At 37.6% G+C, this 18,254-nt stretch overlaps 1 protein-coding gene across 1 annotated transcript in view; it reads left to right on the forward strand.

Annotated features, from left to right (window-relative positions):
- The window catches only part of Dhod (dihydroorotate dehydrogenase 2), a 71,604-nt gene that overhangs the window by 43,482 nt on the left and 9,868 nt on the right, over positions 1-18,254 (forward strand). Inside the window, exon 6 of the mRNA XM_090376852.1 lies at positions 14,104-14,257. Coding sequence (XP_090232978.1) covers positions 14,104-14,257 — 154 coding nt within the window. The remainder of the gene's footprint in view (positions 1-14,103; positions 14,258-18,254) is intronic.

Here is an 18,254-nt window from a genome sequence, read left to right on the forward strand (position 1 = left end):
TACTAGGTGGTAGATGACTCTCATCAACCGGTGCAATACCACCACTTTGCTTATTGGAGGCTTGAAGTGGTGAAACCCATGTTTAGTCTCTGGAGCTAAGTTCCGGTCAACCCTTCTCAATCTCTTCCATCATGCAGTATGATTGATGACTTTTGAGGTTATGATGAAGTCGTGGCGAGATCCAATATTCCTTACATTTCGAGGATACAGCTCTAAAACGGTGTTCGCAGGCCGGCCGCTAGTTAGTACACCGGACCGAACTTATTGGTAACTCTCTAGGAGGCTTCCGGATCAGCTAATGTATAATCTTGCTACCTCTACTCTGCCAGATAGTGACTGGTGTAGGGAGTCCGAGTAGTGTGTATGCGGGGAGCATTGTCGAAGCCACATTATGTCAAGGATCTGGGTATATTCTTACCACGTGTATGCCATATCCAAAAATTTCATTACTTCATACAGCATGCCCCACCCAATTTTTCTTACTATTGAATACACCATGAATTGTCAAACTAATAGAGCAAGCTTATCTGCAAAAAGATCTTATACAGCATCAACCAAAAAAAAACCAAAACCCCCCCTTCCCATTTCACTGATCCATTCATTCCAAATGTTTGTCTAGTTCTGCCTTGAATTTATTTACGCTATCAACTTCCACAACAACAGATGGAAGTTTGTTCCAGCAATCAACTACCCACTGGCTAAAGGCAAACTTCACACATCTATTCTACAACTGTCTTTGTTCACTTTGAATCTATGCCCCCTCAGGATTGCAGTCTGAGCAAGAGGAAGAATTCCCTCAGCATTAAGCCTTCTCAATTCATTCAAGGCCTTATACACCTCAATCAGATTGCCTCACAGGTGCCTAGTCTCCAGACGCTGCAATTTGTAGAAATTTAAGCCTTTCTTCATAAGAGCACCCCTTTGTTCCCTTCACCAGTCTTGTTGCCCTTCTCTGTACTCATTCTAGCAACTCTACATCCTTCCTAAAATGGGGCTGCCAGACCTGTACACAGTACTCAAGGTGTGGCCTGACCATTGCCTTATACAAGGGGATAATCACGTCCTTATCCCTACTTGCAAAATTCCTGTATAGCATTGACATGACCCACTCTGGCAGCCTGTCTGCACTGCTCAGAAAACTTCATATCTGACTGCACAATTAGCCCCAAGGTCTCTTTCGTTCTCCACTACCTGGGTGTAACACCACATAGTTGGTACATTTCTCTGGGTGTTACTGCTACTCATATGCAGTATGAGTAGCAGTAACACCCAGCATTTGTCAATGTTAAACTTCAGTTGCCACTTAGCCCATCTACTCAACTTTTCCAGATCCTGTTGCAGCAGCATACTGTGTTAACAACCCTGCCAGCCTTTGTATCATCTGCAAACTTTGACATTAAGCTTGATTTTCATCAAGCTTAATGTCAAATTTCAATTTCATTGAAGTTGAAAAATTTCAATTATCCTGTTATGATAATATCAACAAAGAAAAGGCTTGCTTACACAATTGGCTAAAAATTGCAAGTCATCAGTTACAAAAAAGGAACATGGAAATTGAGCCTCAGTAAGACATTTTGGGCCATCACCAATAGAGAAGATGAAACAGGAGTGGTGGGAGCAAGAGGATAAACTCGGTGTACCAATAAAAAACAAGCATAATCTTCATCAACCAACTGTAAAATGGATGGGAAAGAACTAAATAGCTGAGTAATAGAGCAGAGGAACTATGGCATATATATTGTGTCAACAAAAATAATCATTTTTGAGGCAGAAGTCAGCAGAAAAGGGACAATGATTTTGGTGGCACAAGTTGGTGTTATAGATTTTTGAAGCAAAATGGTATAGCTATGAGGACCAGATAAGGATAGTCTAGAAAATGCCAGAACAATATGAAAACCAAATCCTGGAATTTCACAGATTTATAATTAATGTTAGGAAGTACACAAACTGAAAGTTAGCCAAATTGGTAATATGGATTAAGAACCTTTAACATTTGATGTGCCCTCAAATAGAATTGTGGGTGTTAAAGGTATAAAAGGAGTAACTGTGAAGATATCAGGCCACACTATAGTGCTGTTTTGGCTTGTGCTGATTAAACAAAACTTCCACCTCTGAAGATGGAGTGAAACTGTTGGCTGGAAAAAGTGTAATCATGGCATCCTGGTGGCCTCCTCAAGAAACCAGCCCTACTTGTATGGGACAAATTTTGTGCACATAAAACAGAGGCCACAAAGAGGAGTGTAGAAAAGTTAGACACAACTTGATGTAATTCCAGGTAGACTTTCCGACCAACTACATCTGCTGGTTGTTTCTAATAAGGAAGAAGAAGAATTAACTAAATGGATGAAAGCACCACAACAACATGACTTAACACCTACTGTATGAGGACACCAACAATTTCTCAGGTGTGCCAGTGGGCAAAAATGTTTTGAAATAATTTAGGTGTGGCACCAGTAATGTGTTGGCATAGAAGATGGTATTCTTTTTGATGAAAATGACAATTCACTATCAGACAGCAGCAGCAGTGACAGCGAGGATGAGGAGTGTGATGAAGATGAAAGCAGTGGTGAATTTCTGGGTTTTGAAGAACGGATCTGATGATGAATAAAAACTTACTTTTTTCTTTTATTGCCCCATTTCCTTATTCTTTAAAGATGAATTAGAATAATATTTTTGTATATGAATTTTGAGATGATTAAAATATTTTGGGTTCACCGTAGTATGTATGGTATTATAAATCGGAAGTAAGGTTATATGTGCAATAAAATAAACCATTTCCTCAAAAATGTTATTTTTATTCCAAAATAACCTTTGTTAAATTATGGGTGTGTCTTATATCCTGTTGCATCTTATATGGCAAGCAGTATGGTAAATTATTTAAGAAATGGAGACGTTTTATATTGCAGCAGAAGTCCTAAAAGTCCTTTATTAGTTTATATCTGTTTATATAGAACTGTTTATTAGTTCTATATAAACAGATTAAATGATTTAAATTATTTACAAAGATACCCTAAAATTCAGAAATCCAGCAGAAAATTTGACATTTTTTAAACCCACTTTTGAGTCCCTTTTCAAGTGTGGTATCTTTTTTTTTTTAATTGGATAGTCTTTCAGCACTGTGATCTTACACTGCTCACAGCAGTACAAGATCACATTTCATGCCATAACTTAATTCAGTTTAATTAGAAGTGTATCTGAGATGTTTCCTGATGGTACTATAGCAAAGAAATTTCAAATGCATAAATTTGCCCGTATATTTTAATATTTGGACTGGGAAGTTATTTCCTGAATCATCTTGTTATGGTTCCATAAGATGAGAGAAAAATGATATTTTAAAGTGAGCAAGATATATTATACCCAATCTGAAGAAATGTCTTGAGGTCATTTTGAAGGATCTATTACCTTCAAAATGCTATAGTGTTACAGTGAACATACTCATGTTTCAAGTGTTGTACCAACTGAAAAATATGATTAGTGTATCAGAGTAATTACATTCTGTAAACATTAGGTTACTATATGTTCATTTAAAAGCATTGTATGAGTTTATTATGCACACATTTGCATAATATAAGTTTATTATGCCTCTCCATTCCAACAGAAATCAGTGGGGGGGATAAAATTAGACTCTCGCAGTGCCCAAATCCATGGATACATATTCCCACAGTATTGTATACAAAATTAGTATTGTTTGCCTTGTGCCCCAGAATTTTCAGGAACCAGTTAAGATCATAAAGCAGGTGCTCCTCCCTATAGTCTAAAATGGATTGCATTATATTTTGAGAGGATCTGGCCACATTTAGAAAACAGCACTTGCTGCTTCCAATTTCAAGAGAGTTGTCTTTTTCTGGAAATGCTGTGGTTGAATGAATTGCTTAGTTGAAAATCTTCACTGATGATATATCTCTGAGAAACTAAGTGTTAATAGCAGTGTTCATAAATGAGTGATAGTAATGTTCATTATCAAATGTTACAATAGTAATGATAATTAATATTAACAAGTGATTCATTGCAGTTAGGAATGCTTCAAGGAAATAAGTAGGCAGCTTCAACAGCGTGAAGTGTATTATTATATTGAATTTAGGAAAAACTCAGTCAGTAGTAATTAATTGTATCCTTGATATACTATATCTCATTATGCCATTGTTTTGTTTTGGATATACTTTGGGGTCAGTTACATCATCCAAAATGACCAGTAGTAGTTTCAAAATGTGGGAAGCCTTCCTGGGGCAAGCATAAATGATTTGCTATGTAAATCATTTCTGAAGGACCCCTTTTAATTAATAGTTTCTGTGGCAAGGAATATAGTTGTATTAAATTTTTAATCAAAGCAAACCCTTTCCCTACATTATAGATATATTTCCCTATATTGTAGGGAAATAATATATATATATAGTCTTCAAACAGGCCTATGGGGCTGGGAAATTCCATACTGCAATAACTAAAGACAAACACCAGCCAAGGAATAAAAAATGTTTACTATAAAAATAATAAAATAATGTGATACACTATTGGAAGACTAAAATATTACAATAAATTACGATAAAATAAACTACGATAAAACGTTAAAAATATACCGAAGCAATAAGATTATCTATAATAAACTGGATTAAAAGCGATAAAACCTGAAGCTTTCGGAGACTGCTGTCTTCTTCTTCAACAGTATACTATTACTGCAATGACACATCCTTAAGTAGCAGACCCATGGCACTCGTGCACGTGGTCCATCAGACACATGGTCGGCATTCCCCATGCGCGCATCGGAAATGGAAGTGGCTCGGGAGCGTGTCAAACAGAACCGGTCATCCCGTCTGAGGACAACAGCCTCAAACAGGGGGTGTCCCCCTGTCCCTGTTAATAGTATTACAACTGGATGAACCGATTCGCAAGCTCTCGAGCCACTTGCGTTCCCAAAATCCATGGGCATGGTCCGTAATGACCGCGTCTTCAGGAGAGATCTGATGCTGCTTCTCCCAGAAATGCTCTGCTACAGCAGACCTCGCATAATTAGCAGTCTTAATAGCGGTCATGTGCTCCCCCAGACGGTCTTTTAAACGTCGCCCCGTCTCCCCCACATAACATTCCTCACAATCCAGGCACTTAATCTCATAGACCACACTACTAGTATAGTCCTGGGCTATGGGATCTTTAACTTGAGACACCACTGTGTGCAATCTCCGTCCCGGAAGTTGCACACAGTGGGTCTGGCACTCCCGCAGTGCCCGTACAATGCTTTCTGAAAGGCCTGGATAGTAAGGAATGTATGCAGTAGCCACAGGGGCAGACGACTCCCTACGATTGGACTCTACCCTATAAATATATTTGTCCAAGACCCTCTGGGGGTACCCACACTTCCTGAGGTCTGTCGTGACTCTGCAAATTTCCATTTCCTTATCCTCGGGGGTACTACAGTGGGTCCCCACCCTATTCAACAACGCCCTGGCTACACTGTTCTTATGATGATAAGCCTGTGCCGAGCTGTAATGAACATACTGGTCAGGGCACATAGGCTTTCTATAAATTGTTGTCTTAATTCTAGACCCATCTCTGCTAACCAGGACATCCAGAAACGGGAGGGGACCCAGCTTTTTCCACCTCCGAGGTGAATTGTATAAATGGGGAGAAGCTGTTAAGTAAACTGAGCACCTCATCTTCCTTCCCCCTTTTAAAATGGTGAATGTATCGTCCACATATCTCCTCCACTCGCGCATGGGAAAATCCAACTGATGAAACATCCTGGTTTCCAGTTCCTCCATTGCCAAATTGGCCACAATGGCACTAATGGGGGATTTTATAAACTGGATTAAAAGCGATAAAACCTGAAGCTTTCGGAGACTGCTGTCTCCTTCTTCAACAGTATACTATTACTGCAATGACATTGCTGGACAGTGCAGTGTCGAGTCAGTTTGGTGTGACATAAGCATTGGGAGATCAAAGTTGAGAGTAGGAGTGTGCTATAGGCCTAATGACTCTGATGAGTATAATAAGAAACTGTACGGGGAAATAGAGTGGGCCAGTAAATCAGAGAGTCTTATAATGGGGGATTTTAATTTCCCAGATATTGACTGGAATTTGGCGGCTGGTCACTCACACACTAGCAAGGCTTTTGTGGATTTATTGGATGATTGTTTTATACACAGCATGTTCGGGAGGCAACTAGAGAGAGTAATACTCTTGATTTGATTATCAGTAGTGATTCTTCATGCATTAAGAATCTGCAGGTAAATGAACCACTAGGTGGCAGTGATCACAGGGTGCTGAAGTGGGATTTACTCAAAGAGGTAACTACCATTAGGGGTAAAGGGAAGGGTTATTGCTTTCGTAAAGGCGACTACAATGGACTGAGACAGTATTTAAATTCTATACAGTGGGACCAACTGATGATGTTACCAACAGCAAATTCAAAATGGGAAGCATTCAAAGAACTTATCTTGGAAGCTACTAGGCTTTACATACCAACTAAGAAATATTGTTCAAGGTTTAGGCCTAAGTGAATGTCAGATGAACTAATGAGACATATGGCAGAGAAGAAAAATGCATGGGATACATACAAATTAACACGTGACACAGAAGCCTATGATAGATACAAGTTGATCTGTAACCAAGTTACAAAGGAGGTTAGTCAGGCGAAGGCAGATTACGAGAAATCTTTGGCAAGGGATGCAAAGAAAAACAGCAAAGAGTTCTTTACTTATGTAAACTCTAGAAGGAAGGGGATGAATCAGATTGGTCCACTTGATATCGATGGGTCAACTGTTGATGATCCTGCTCGGGTAGCTAACAAACTGAATGAATATTTTGCATCGACATTCATACATGAGGTGTTATTCAGCGAGGGGAATGCCAGAGGTGTATTCAACTCTGGCAGTAAGCTAGAGAATCTTGTAATAACTGAGAGTAAAGTGAAGGAGAAATTGTTGAAGATAAATACAATAAAGGAACCTGGGGTGGATGGGATCTATCCAGTTATATTAAAGGAAGCAGCAAAGGAAGTAAGCAAACCCTTAGCCATAATTATGAGAGCTTTCTTGGACTCAGGGGAAGTACCCATGGACTGGAGATGTGCAAATGTAACCCCAATTCACAAAGGAGGATCAAAGGGCGACACAAATAATTATAGACCTGTTAGTTTAACTTCTGTTCCTGGAAAATTAATGGAGGCACTGGTTAAAGAAGCACTGCAGGATCATCTAGACAAGACTTGTCATAGCTCAGACACAGCATGGTTTTGTTAAGGGGAAGTCTTGCCTGACCTATTTGATTGGATACTATGATGCAGTCACAAAAGAACTGGATGCAGGGAATAACTTTGATATTATATACTTGGATCTTAGAAAGGCTTTTGATACTGTTGCACATGGAAGACTGCTGCACAAATTGGAGCAGTGTGGCATTGGAGGCAAATTGCTGTTGTGGATAAAGGAGTGGTTGAGGGGGAGAAGACAGAGAGTGGTAATCAATGGACACTGCTCATCGTGGACTAATGTTATTGGTGGAGTCCCTCAGGGTTCAGTATTGGGTCCATTATTGTTTTCTGTATTTATAAATGATATCAGTGATGGTATATCAAGCTTAATGTCCAAGTTTGCCGACGATACAAAGGTTGGCAGGGTTGTCAAGGACACTACTGACACTATGCTACTGCAACAGGATCTGGAAAGGTTGAGCAGATGGGCTTCGAGATGGCAAATGAAGTTTAACATTGACAAATGTAAAGTACTACATATGGGAAACAGCAACCCCAGAGCAACGTATCAACTCTGTGGTAGAGAATGAAAGGGACCTGGGGGTGGTTGTGCAGGTAGATATGAAGTTTTCTGAGAGAAAACTTCATATCTACCTGCAAGAGGGGGTGTAAATGAGCAACTCTTGCTACCCTTTTCGGGCTGCAAGAGTTGCTCATGGTGTATTGTCGATGATATATAGGAATTTTTCTAGCAGGGATAAGGAGGTGATTATTCCATTGTATAAGGCAATGGTCAGACCACACCTAGAATACTGTATACAGGTCTGGAGGCCTCATTTCAAGAAGGATGTAGAGATGCTGGAACGAGTACAGAGAAGGGGAACAAGATTAGTGAATGGAACAAACGGCTGCTCTTACGAAGAAAGGCTTAAGTTTTGCAAATTACAGTGCCTGGAGACTAGGCACCGGCGAGGTGATCTGATAGAGGTGTATAAAGCCTTGAATGGTTTGAGCATGCTCAATGCTGATGGGATTCTTCCTCTTGCTCAGAATAATCACCTGAGAGGGCATAAATTCAAATTGAGAAAAGACAGATGTAGGATAAACGTGAGGAAATTTGCCTTTAGCCAGCGGATGGTTGGTTGGTGGAATAAACTTCCATCCCTTGTTGTGGAAGTTGATAGTCTAAATAAGTTTAAGGCTCAGCTGGATAGGTATTTCGAACGAACAGAGGGGTGAAGTGGAAGTGATTATTTTTTATATATTTTTTATTTTTTTATTTTTATTTTATTTTATTTTTTATTTTTTTTATTTTTTTGGCTGATGCTGCATAAGCTTGCTTTCTTGCATCAAATGCCTCTACTAATGCTAATGCTCGAGAGCTTGCGAATCGGTTCATCCAGTTGTAATACTATTAACAGGGACAGGGGGACATGTTTACACCCCCTGTTTGAGTCGGTTGTCCTCAGACGGGATGACCGTTTCTGTTTGACACGCTCCCGAGCCATTTCCGATGCGCGCGTGGGGAATGCCGACCATATGTCTGATGGACCACGTGCATGAGTGCCATGGGTCTGCTACTTAAGGATGTGTCATTGCAGTAATAGTATACTGTTGAAGAAGGAGACAGCAGTCTCCGAAAGCTTCAGGTTTTATCGCTTTTAATCCAGTTTATTATAGATAATTTTATTGCTTTGGTATATTTTTAACTTTTTATCGTAGTTTATTTTATCGTAATTTATTGTAATATTTTAGTCTTCCGTTAGTGTATCACATTATTTTATTATTTTTATAGTAAACATTTTTTATTCCTTGGCTGGTGTTTGTCTTTAATTATTGCAGTATATATATATATTTCCCTACAATAGCTGTTAAGTTAAGGATTGACAAAAGGCCTTCTATAATAACTTTAGTAGAACAATGGAGATAGCTCTAGGTCATCAGTCCTTATTTGTTTTTGGGTTATTCATTTTTGTGATAGGAAAATGGAATATTCAAACTGGGAGGATAGGAAATTACTCTTTTAAGAGGTTTTTATTTACACCCAACAGTTTTCTCACAAATGATATGTGGCAAAAAATTAATCATATTCTATTTCTGAATTTCTTCTTGTGTTTTTAAATGTTTTGTGTATGGTATTTCTTCTTAAAAGTTCCTTAGAATAGGTAAGGCCCTGTATATGATCTCCCAGCATTCAGATATCATTAAGAGCTTGGAGGCTCTTTTGATCATGGTTTTCATTGGCGAGCGAGCAAGAGAGAGAGAGTGAGATTCCCCTTTGTGTTTTTGTCATCTGCACGCATGTAAATTGCCTATGAATGCACATTTTTACAGACATAATATATGATAAATCTTATGAACTGGAGTATCATATGAACTGGCACGCTGATCAAAGTAGCCAGTGTACTGGAAATTACCAAATGACAATAGGAGCATCACATATGATCTTTATTAACCACTATATGTTTTATACATTGCTAACCAAATTGGTTCCATGAAAGAACAGAACAGAACATAAAAAAACAAAACAGAACATAAAAAAAACAAAACAGAACATGACAAAACAGAACACGAAGAAACAGAACTATGAAAAAACAGAACTGTGAGAAAACAGGACTATGACAAAACAGAACAGAGGAAAAATAAAACATTTATTTTTGTCGTATCTATTTATTTATGAAATATCTATATAAAACAAAATATAAAAGAAATATAAAAAAAAATAATTTTAATTAAGTTGTGCAGGTTGGCCATTTGGCGTAAAAACCTCAGTTTATCTTCTTGATTTTGATATTTCTGCACAACTATTGCCACTTGATTACTAAGGGTCTCATACCTCTTTTATCTGACTTCTGGGCGACCTGTATGGGCATTGGCTAATAATAATTGCCGGAAAGCTATATCTCGTCTTAATGCATCCAATAGATTCCAAATGCTTGGGTGACTACAATGAAACAATGAGTTTAAGGCGTTGTGAAAACCTTCACAACAATTTGTAGTCTTAGGACATCTCTCAGCAGCAGTCTCAAAATGATTCCATATTCTAATTCTAAAGAGAGGTGATCTTCCTGCAAATCCTTCAATGTAGGTTGAGAAGAAATATGTGAGAACTTTGTAGTTATCGTCATCCGGAAATGTGGCAGTTAGTTGGTCAAAGACAGTTCTTACATCTGGTATTGGCACAAAGGAGAGAGCAGGTAGGGACTTCAATTTCAACTTCATGTCAGTATCAGACTCGTACACTTCCTTTAAGCCAACACTGTTGATCTTCCTAATAACACTCTGGCAAAGGTGAAAGTAGCACCCTTTTACTTCTGCTTGTGGAAAAGCAACTTGAGCAGCAGACATACATGCTTTTTCAAAGTCCAGCAGAATCTTTTGGGGTGTTATATTGGGCACCAATTGTTGCAATATGGTAAACATTCTGTTGTATGTATCCATATTCTTTTTTTGCAAAAGAAAATAAATACATGGAGGATATGAATTGCCAATCTTAGCATGCCATGTATACAGCTGATAAAACATGCTAGGTGCTTTATCAAATGTTCCGTCTCCATAAATGACATCCTTGTCTAATTCTGAGAGCAGATCATCATTCCCAATTGCCAGTAGTCTTTCTGGGTCATCAGCTCCCGTTTTACTTCTGCTTGTGGAAAAGCAACTTGAGCAGCAGACATACATGCTTTTTCAAAGTCCAGCAGAATCTTTTGGGGTGTTATATTGGGCACCAATTGTTGCAATATGGTAAACATTCTGTTGTATGTATCCATATTCTTTTTTTGCAAAAGAAAATAAATACATGGAGGATATGAATTGCCAATCTTAGCATGCCATGTATACAGCTGATAAAACATGCTAGGTGCTTTATCAAATGTTCCGTCTCCATAAATGACATCCTTGTCTAATTCTGAGAGCAGATCATCATTCCCAATTGCCAGTAGTCTTTCTGGGTCATCAGCTCCCGTATCATGCAAAATGAGGTCAGCATACTTCTCTGGGATAGGAAAATCAGTTGTAGCTGGATTAGGAATATAAGTAGTTTCTTTATGTTTAAAAAGACTTTGCGCGGGTGGTGAGGATTGCTTTGGTAAGTGTTCCAAAACATCCCTATTCACTTCTGATAAAATATTTCCCATAACATTCCTCGGAGTTGCACCAACTGTCTTCATGTCTTGCTTCATCCTATCCTTTAAAATGTTTGCCTGTGCTTTTTGAGGATTAGAATCATGGCAGTGTTGTGGATCTATATATTTATTTCATAAATAAATAGATAAAATCTATTTATTTATGAAATATCTATATATTTTGTTTTATATAGATATTTCATAAATAGATACGACATATCGAGATATGACAAAAATAAATGTGTTTTTTTTCCCCTGTTCTGTTTTTTCACTTTCTGTTTCTTCATGTTCTGTTTTGTCATGTTCTGTTTCTTCCGGTTACCAACCAAATTATGTGTAATATTTTCTTATGAAAAAGTCAGCCTTGTGTACAGTCTAAAAGGTTGGTATTGCCTATATATTTATTAGCATAACTGTTTCATAAATTGAGGTTTCTTCAGAAAAATCAAAAGCAGTTTTCATAAGCAATATACTAGATCTTAACACGTATTCCAAAACCACATTTAAACTTGCACATACTTCAAAATTTTGATGTTCCTTTAAAAATAAATTTTTGAAGGAATATTGAATTTTGTCACCATCTTTTTGTAGAATCAAATTATCCGCCCATAAAAGTTTTGATCAGTAAGGTGATTTGGAAAAAAGTCAGTTATATTTTCCAAATTCACAAGCATATAATTCATGGCTAAGTAAATTTAAGCGATATGTTTATTTTCTGAAGAGTAACTTTGATTGACCAGTGCTTATTTTTAAATACTGATGTTTTATTAACACTTCTTGTCAAGGAATTAAGCAAGACTTATTACAATGGATTTTATTGCTAAGAATATTTTAAAAAACATTGAATGTACATATGTATGTCTGTCATTTGCAGTTTATTAAGAGTTAATTATGTTTACCCACATACAGGGATAGAACAAAATAATGGAAACACCTGATATGAAAGTATTAGTTTTTATAATGACTGTATGACATATTTATGTGATTGTGTGATTGATTTATTTAGTGATGATCTATTTATTTATTTTTATTGCAGGTAGTACTGTGAAGGAAAGATAAAAAGCTGATGTTTATTTTGAGGTGATACGAAGAAAATGGCTGACATGACCTTCATTAATTCTGAATGAATTGGCAGCTTCTTTTTAGTTGGTACTGATGCAAAAACTCTTTCTGAATTCCAGAGGTCAAGGCCGTTGGTGCACATTTAGTAGGGGGATTGGTGACTAAACCTGCTGATTTGTTTAATGTATTTAGAGCAGCTGTATTGAAAGTTTCTGCATTTGCCAAGTATGAAAAAACAAAATCTGATATGAAAAATTGTGGCAGAAAATCGAAGATGACCAAAAGAGATCGGCGGACAGTGAAAAGGATTTTAGCCCGAAATCATAAAGCTACTGCCTCAAAAATAATTGCAGAACTTAATGTGAGTCTCAGCAGTCCAGTTTCTAGCAAAACAGTTTGGCAAGAACTTCATAAAGCTGAAATTTATGGCAGAGCCGCTATTGCCAAGCCACTCATTATTGATGGTAATGCCGAAAAGAGAATGCAGTGGTTTGGGAATATATTAGACAGGTGAGAAGTAAGGAGCAGAAAAATGGGACACTTGATGATTGGAAACATATTTTCTCACAAATCATCATTCACACTTTTTTCAACATCAGGGAGAGTTTGTTTGGCGAATGCCAAAGGAAGCTCATCATTTTGATGGTCTTGTGCCAGATGGCAAACATGGAAGATCAACAATGGTTTGGGCAGCTATATCTTGATATTCTTTAGGTGCTATCATCACTCTGAATAGGTGAATTATTGCCACTGATTACCTTGATATTCTAAGTGATCAGATTTATCCCACGATGCAAACATTGTTTCCCACAAACAATATCGTGTTTCAAGATGATAATGCACCAATATACACAGCCAGATGTGTCCAACCTTGGTTTGAGGAGCATGAAACTGAGGCTATGGCCTGCACAATCACTAGACTTAAATGTTATTGAGCCACTATGGGCATTAGAGAGGAGAGTGAGAAGTAGATTTCCTCCACCTTCATCACTCAAGGTGCTTATAATATTCCTTCATGAAGAATGGTCCAATAATATTCCTCTTAAGACAGTTCAAGAATTCATTTGTATCTATTCTACATAGAAATATAAGTTGTATTAAAAGTAAAGGGTGATCCAACACCATGTTAGTGCAAATTTTTTTTATTTTAATGCAGTAATTCGTATTATGACAGGAGTTTCCATTGTTTTGTTCAACCTTCCCCCCCCCCAATAGTTGGTGTATTTGTGCAATGCTTGCAAGATCACTATATTGAATTCTTGTGTTCTCTTGTCTTCAGTTGGATCTCTCCCTCTCTCTCTGCAAATTCCTCAGAAGTTGAGAATTTCATTAATTCTGAATGAATTGGCAGCTTCTTTTTAGTTGGTACTGATGCAAAAACTTTTGAGATTTTTGTATTCAGTAGAGAAGGCTCTGCCCTTAGCCAAGGGAATTCCCTTAAGAGGTTCCCTTTTAGCATCAAAATTTTTGTGTAATGTAGCATACTTTGTATATTGTTTTGTTTACCTGCTGGAGTTTGTATTATTTCTTTGTAATAGAAATATTTGTAACTTTGCATTTCTTTCACTTGTGAAATTTGTGTTGGTACATATGTATGTATACACATGTAGGTATTTTAAGATTTAGTATTAGTTATTAATAAACTAATTATTGGCTAATATTGATCAAGTTTTTGATCGATATTAGTTAATGAATTAAATAAATACGAGTGTTTGACTGCTTTTTTATTTTCAGAAAAAGGTAGATGGATTAATTATAAGTAATACTACTGTAAGCCGTCCTTTAACATTGTTGAGTGAGTTTAAAGAAGAGAATGGAGGATTAAGTGGGAAACCTCTTGCACCTATCAGTACAGAAGCAATCAGAGAAATGTATATATTCACAAAAGGTATTGTGCTATTTTCATGCCGATTCAATACTGAATCTCATTAAAAAAATATTTTATATATAAAATTTACTGTACTGATTTTTAGTTATGTTCTAGCGAGTCTAGAAAATAGAAATTTTACATACTGGTATCGTTTCAAAAACTCTTGAGACCAAAAAAAAAAAAAAAAAATTAAACTCATATTTTAGGAGTTTATCATATTAAATCCTTTCTGCAGGAATGTTTTCCCAGCAAAATAAAGTATAAAGTCTGAAACTTTACCATTTCTTTAAAGCATTTATGAATACAGTTTGATAGACTGTGACCTTGAAATAACACAGCTTGGTACTCCACGGTTCCAGTTACACTATTGGTAAAATCATTTCCTTCCCCCTCCCCAGAAAAAAAAATGAAATATTGTATAACACACCTAAATTCAGTTATAACACTCTTGTTTAAGCATATATATTTGTTACAATAATATACACTGAGCAATCACTGAATTATTACCACCTACCTAATACTTCGTAGGTCCTCCTTTTGCCCTCAGCTATCCGATGTGGCATTGATTAAACAAGATGTCGGAAGCATTTGGGAGGTATGGTCAACCAAAGCTGTGTGTAATGCGGTCAGCAAAGCAGGTATGTATGGAGGTGATTAGTGCATCCAGATGCCTGATATGCCTTTCCATAGTGTCCCACAAGTGCTCTATGCGATTGATATCGGTGGAGTTCGGAGGCCACTCAATATACTGGAAGTCAGAACTGTGTTCCTCAAACCATTCCTGCACAACAAGTGCCCGATGGCTTGGTGCATTGTCATCTTGGAAGACACCATTGCCATTCGGAAAAAAGTGTATCATAGTGGTTTGTACATAGTCAGCAAGCAGTTGATGATAGCAGAGACCACTGATACGTTGTTGCACATACACTAGGGCTCCAAGTTCCTGCCAGTGAAACATGCCCCACACCATACAACCACCTCCACCGGCCTGCACTTTTGATACCATGCAAGACGGATAAAGAGCTCATGTTGTTGATGCCAAATCTGTACAATGACCATCCATGGTGTGGAGTAAATAACGTGACTCATCTGACCAGCACACTTTCTTCCAGTCTTCTAACATCCAACTTGCATGCTCTTTGCGCCAGGTGAGTCTTTTACACCGATGAACCTTGGTTAGGAGAGGATGCTGTAGTGGTCATCTGTTGGTATAGCCCATATGTGCAAGCGTGCAATGCATGGTCATACCAGATATTGTTCCGGGTTGGCTCATGTCGTATTGGGTAGTCAATTCTTCAACAGTGCTGTGCCTGTTTACCTGTACGAGTCGTCAGATCTGGCGCTCACCTGTAACATCAGCCTTTCGCTGACCTTTGCAGTTTTGCCGTCAGGTTGTTGTTTGATCATTTTGACGCCAGTCCTGGTACACTTTAACTATGGTGGCTCTCGAACACCCCACCAGTTCAGCCATTTGGGAAATCGAGGCACCAGCTCATTAAGCACCCACAATCTGTCCTTTATCAAAGTCCGATAAATCTTTCCTTTTAGCCATCACGCTCGGAATTTTACTACCTACTGAACCACTGACACCTTAACTATGCTACATAGGTTGACTAACTCCGCACTCTCGTACCTCATGTGGTCAACGGGTTGCATTCAGTTTTCATAGGGGTGGTCATAATTCAGTGATCATTCAGTGTATTTGTGATTCTGACTTGATTTGAAATTGTATTAGTTCACCATCACTGTTATTGGGGATCTATGGACAATTGGCTAAGATACCTGCAATTGAACTCAGTTAAAAAGGCTTGAGGAAAATTTTTTCATAATGTACTTTCTGTTTTATCACAATTGATATCCATAGGCCTAGTTTGATAGGTGGTTTCTACAAAGTAGTTTCTTTTTTAAACAAGTATAAAACAACCAAACATCTTAATTCAAGAGCTGGTCAGTTGACTTGTTTGCAAGATTGACCAACCTTCACACCTGTGACTTCAGAATAGTGGGCGGCGCCTCCGTAGCCAGGTGGGCAGGAGCAGCAGTGCATAGCACACGCTTTTTGATTAGACTGGGGTTCGAGCCCGTGCCCACCAAATAAGGAGGATGTGGAAAGGTCAAGGAATGACCACTGCATACCCCCGTAGCAATATGGCCTTAGTTGCTAATGCTCCTAAAAACCAAATAACAACAACAACAGAATAGTGAGCATTAATAATAATATATATTTATTTTGTTATATTCATCATTGAGAGATTTTTCTAGTTTTCCTTGAACAAGCTTATTTTTATCTCCTAATAATAAACATTCGAAGCCTTTGTAGCCGATTGGTCAGGAGTGTACCGGGGTTCAAGCCTGGTCTACTCAGATTGTATGCTACTGCACTAAATATGGTCGATGTGCCAACCCACACTGGACCAGCATGACAGATTATGGTCCATTCCCTCCACATGACTAGTTGAGGAGGCTTCCATCCTGCAGTGGATTGACAGTGGCTGCAGATCTGTTTATTTAATAATAAACATTCAGACCAGAAAAATATAATATTAATGATATCATTGTATCTGAAATAATTGAAATTATTATTTCAAAATTCATGCTTAATGTTTTAGAAATAGAATCTGCTTTAGTTTTCTAAGAAATAATGATGTAGAGTTTTTATTCAATAAGGAAATTGCTTATGTAAATTAAAATTTATAATATAGTGGGGTCTCTAGCTGCATCACTGGAAAATGTGCTGTCAACCCAAACAGACTTTTCCATAATGCAGTGTTATAAATTAGAATTGCTATTTCATCCAACAGATCAGCAGTATTTTTTTAATATATAAGGATTCACTAAAGAATCAATCTCACTATATAGGACATTGCCTTTTTCAACAGAATTGATTTCAGTTTGTTGATGAAACTGATCACAATGTTGTGACAATGATCCTGGTCAACAGTAACAGTGCACCAATTTTTATTTCAATAAATTCAGGGATCAGCATTCTCCTGTGACCCTTGCTAGGGATTGTCTAGGGGGAAGTTGGTAGAATTGCTATCCTCCCCACACTGGGTGGAAAAGATCTGGGTTCGAGTCTCGTCGATGATGAAAGGAATTTTATGGGCCTTTTTCAGAACATGGCTGAGTTAGTCGGTCTCAGGTGAGAGTAGCATGGTTTTTTCCTCCCAAAAACTTGGGTTTTTATTCCAGCAGACAGAAAATTAGACAGTATACACAGAGCAATATATGGCCTTAGTTGCTAATGCTCCTAAAACCCAATAACAACAACAATTCTCCTGTGACCATTTCTGTTACAGGAGGATTTGCACATTTCTGTGCGAAGGCATTTGGCTGCTGGACTCAAAGGAAACTTGTTGTTTGTGCATCTTGACAGTTTCCCGTGACATATACTTGAAAATGACATACATAATTTTTTACTGCGTCATAGAATGATGAATAGTGCTGCTTCTTCCATTTCTTTTTGAGATCACATAATTCACAAGCCATTTGGATCCAGTTTTGTTTAAGATCACTCCTGTAGATACTTTAGTAATAAAATCTTTGACCTTTTTGAGTGACCTGCACACAGCCAGTTTGACAAAATTCAGTCACTAGCATCTGCACTGTATACCTTGATGGAAGCTGTTTTTAAAATAATTTTTTTCATATGCCAGTTTATCTGCTTTTATGCTTGTTCCACCAGTGTATCCATTTCCATATAAAAAAAAAAAACTTGAGATTACAAAAAGAGAAATTATTGGAAAATTAATTAAAAAAGCATTTTTTTAAGCTATGTATTGCTTTATTCTTTAGAAATTTCCATTTTCTTTAATATCTTCTAGATTTACAGCCTTTGACAAACATAGGCTCTATGTATCTCAGGGTTAGGAAGTAGGCCTAGCCCATAATTGATGCCATGTCCCCTAAAGGAATATTAAATGAGGAAGTTTCACAATTAAAGTTTATTCATTGATATTTATTATTTAACAGCCCTATCCACCAGATGAAAATTCCCATTCAACCAGCTTAACTG

This window comes from Mastigoproctus giganteus, chromosome 7 (assembly GCF_048544385.1).
Source record: "Mastigoproctus giganteus isolate SK-2022 chromosome 7, ASM4854438v1, whole genome shotgun sequence".
NCBI classification, from domain to species: Eukaryota; Metazoa; Arthropoda; class Arachnida; order Uropygi; family Thelyphonidae; genus Mastigoproctus; species Mastigoproctus giganteus.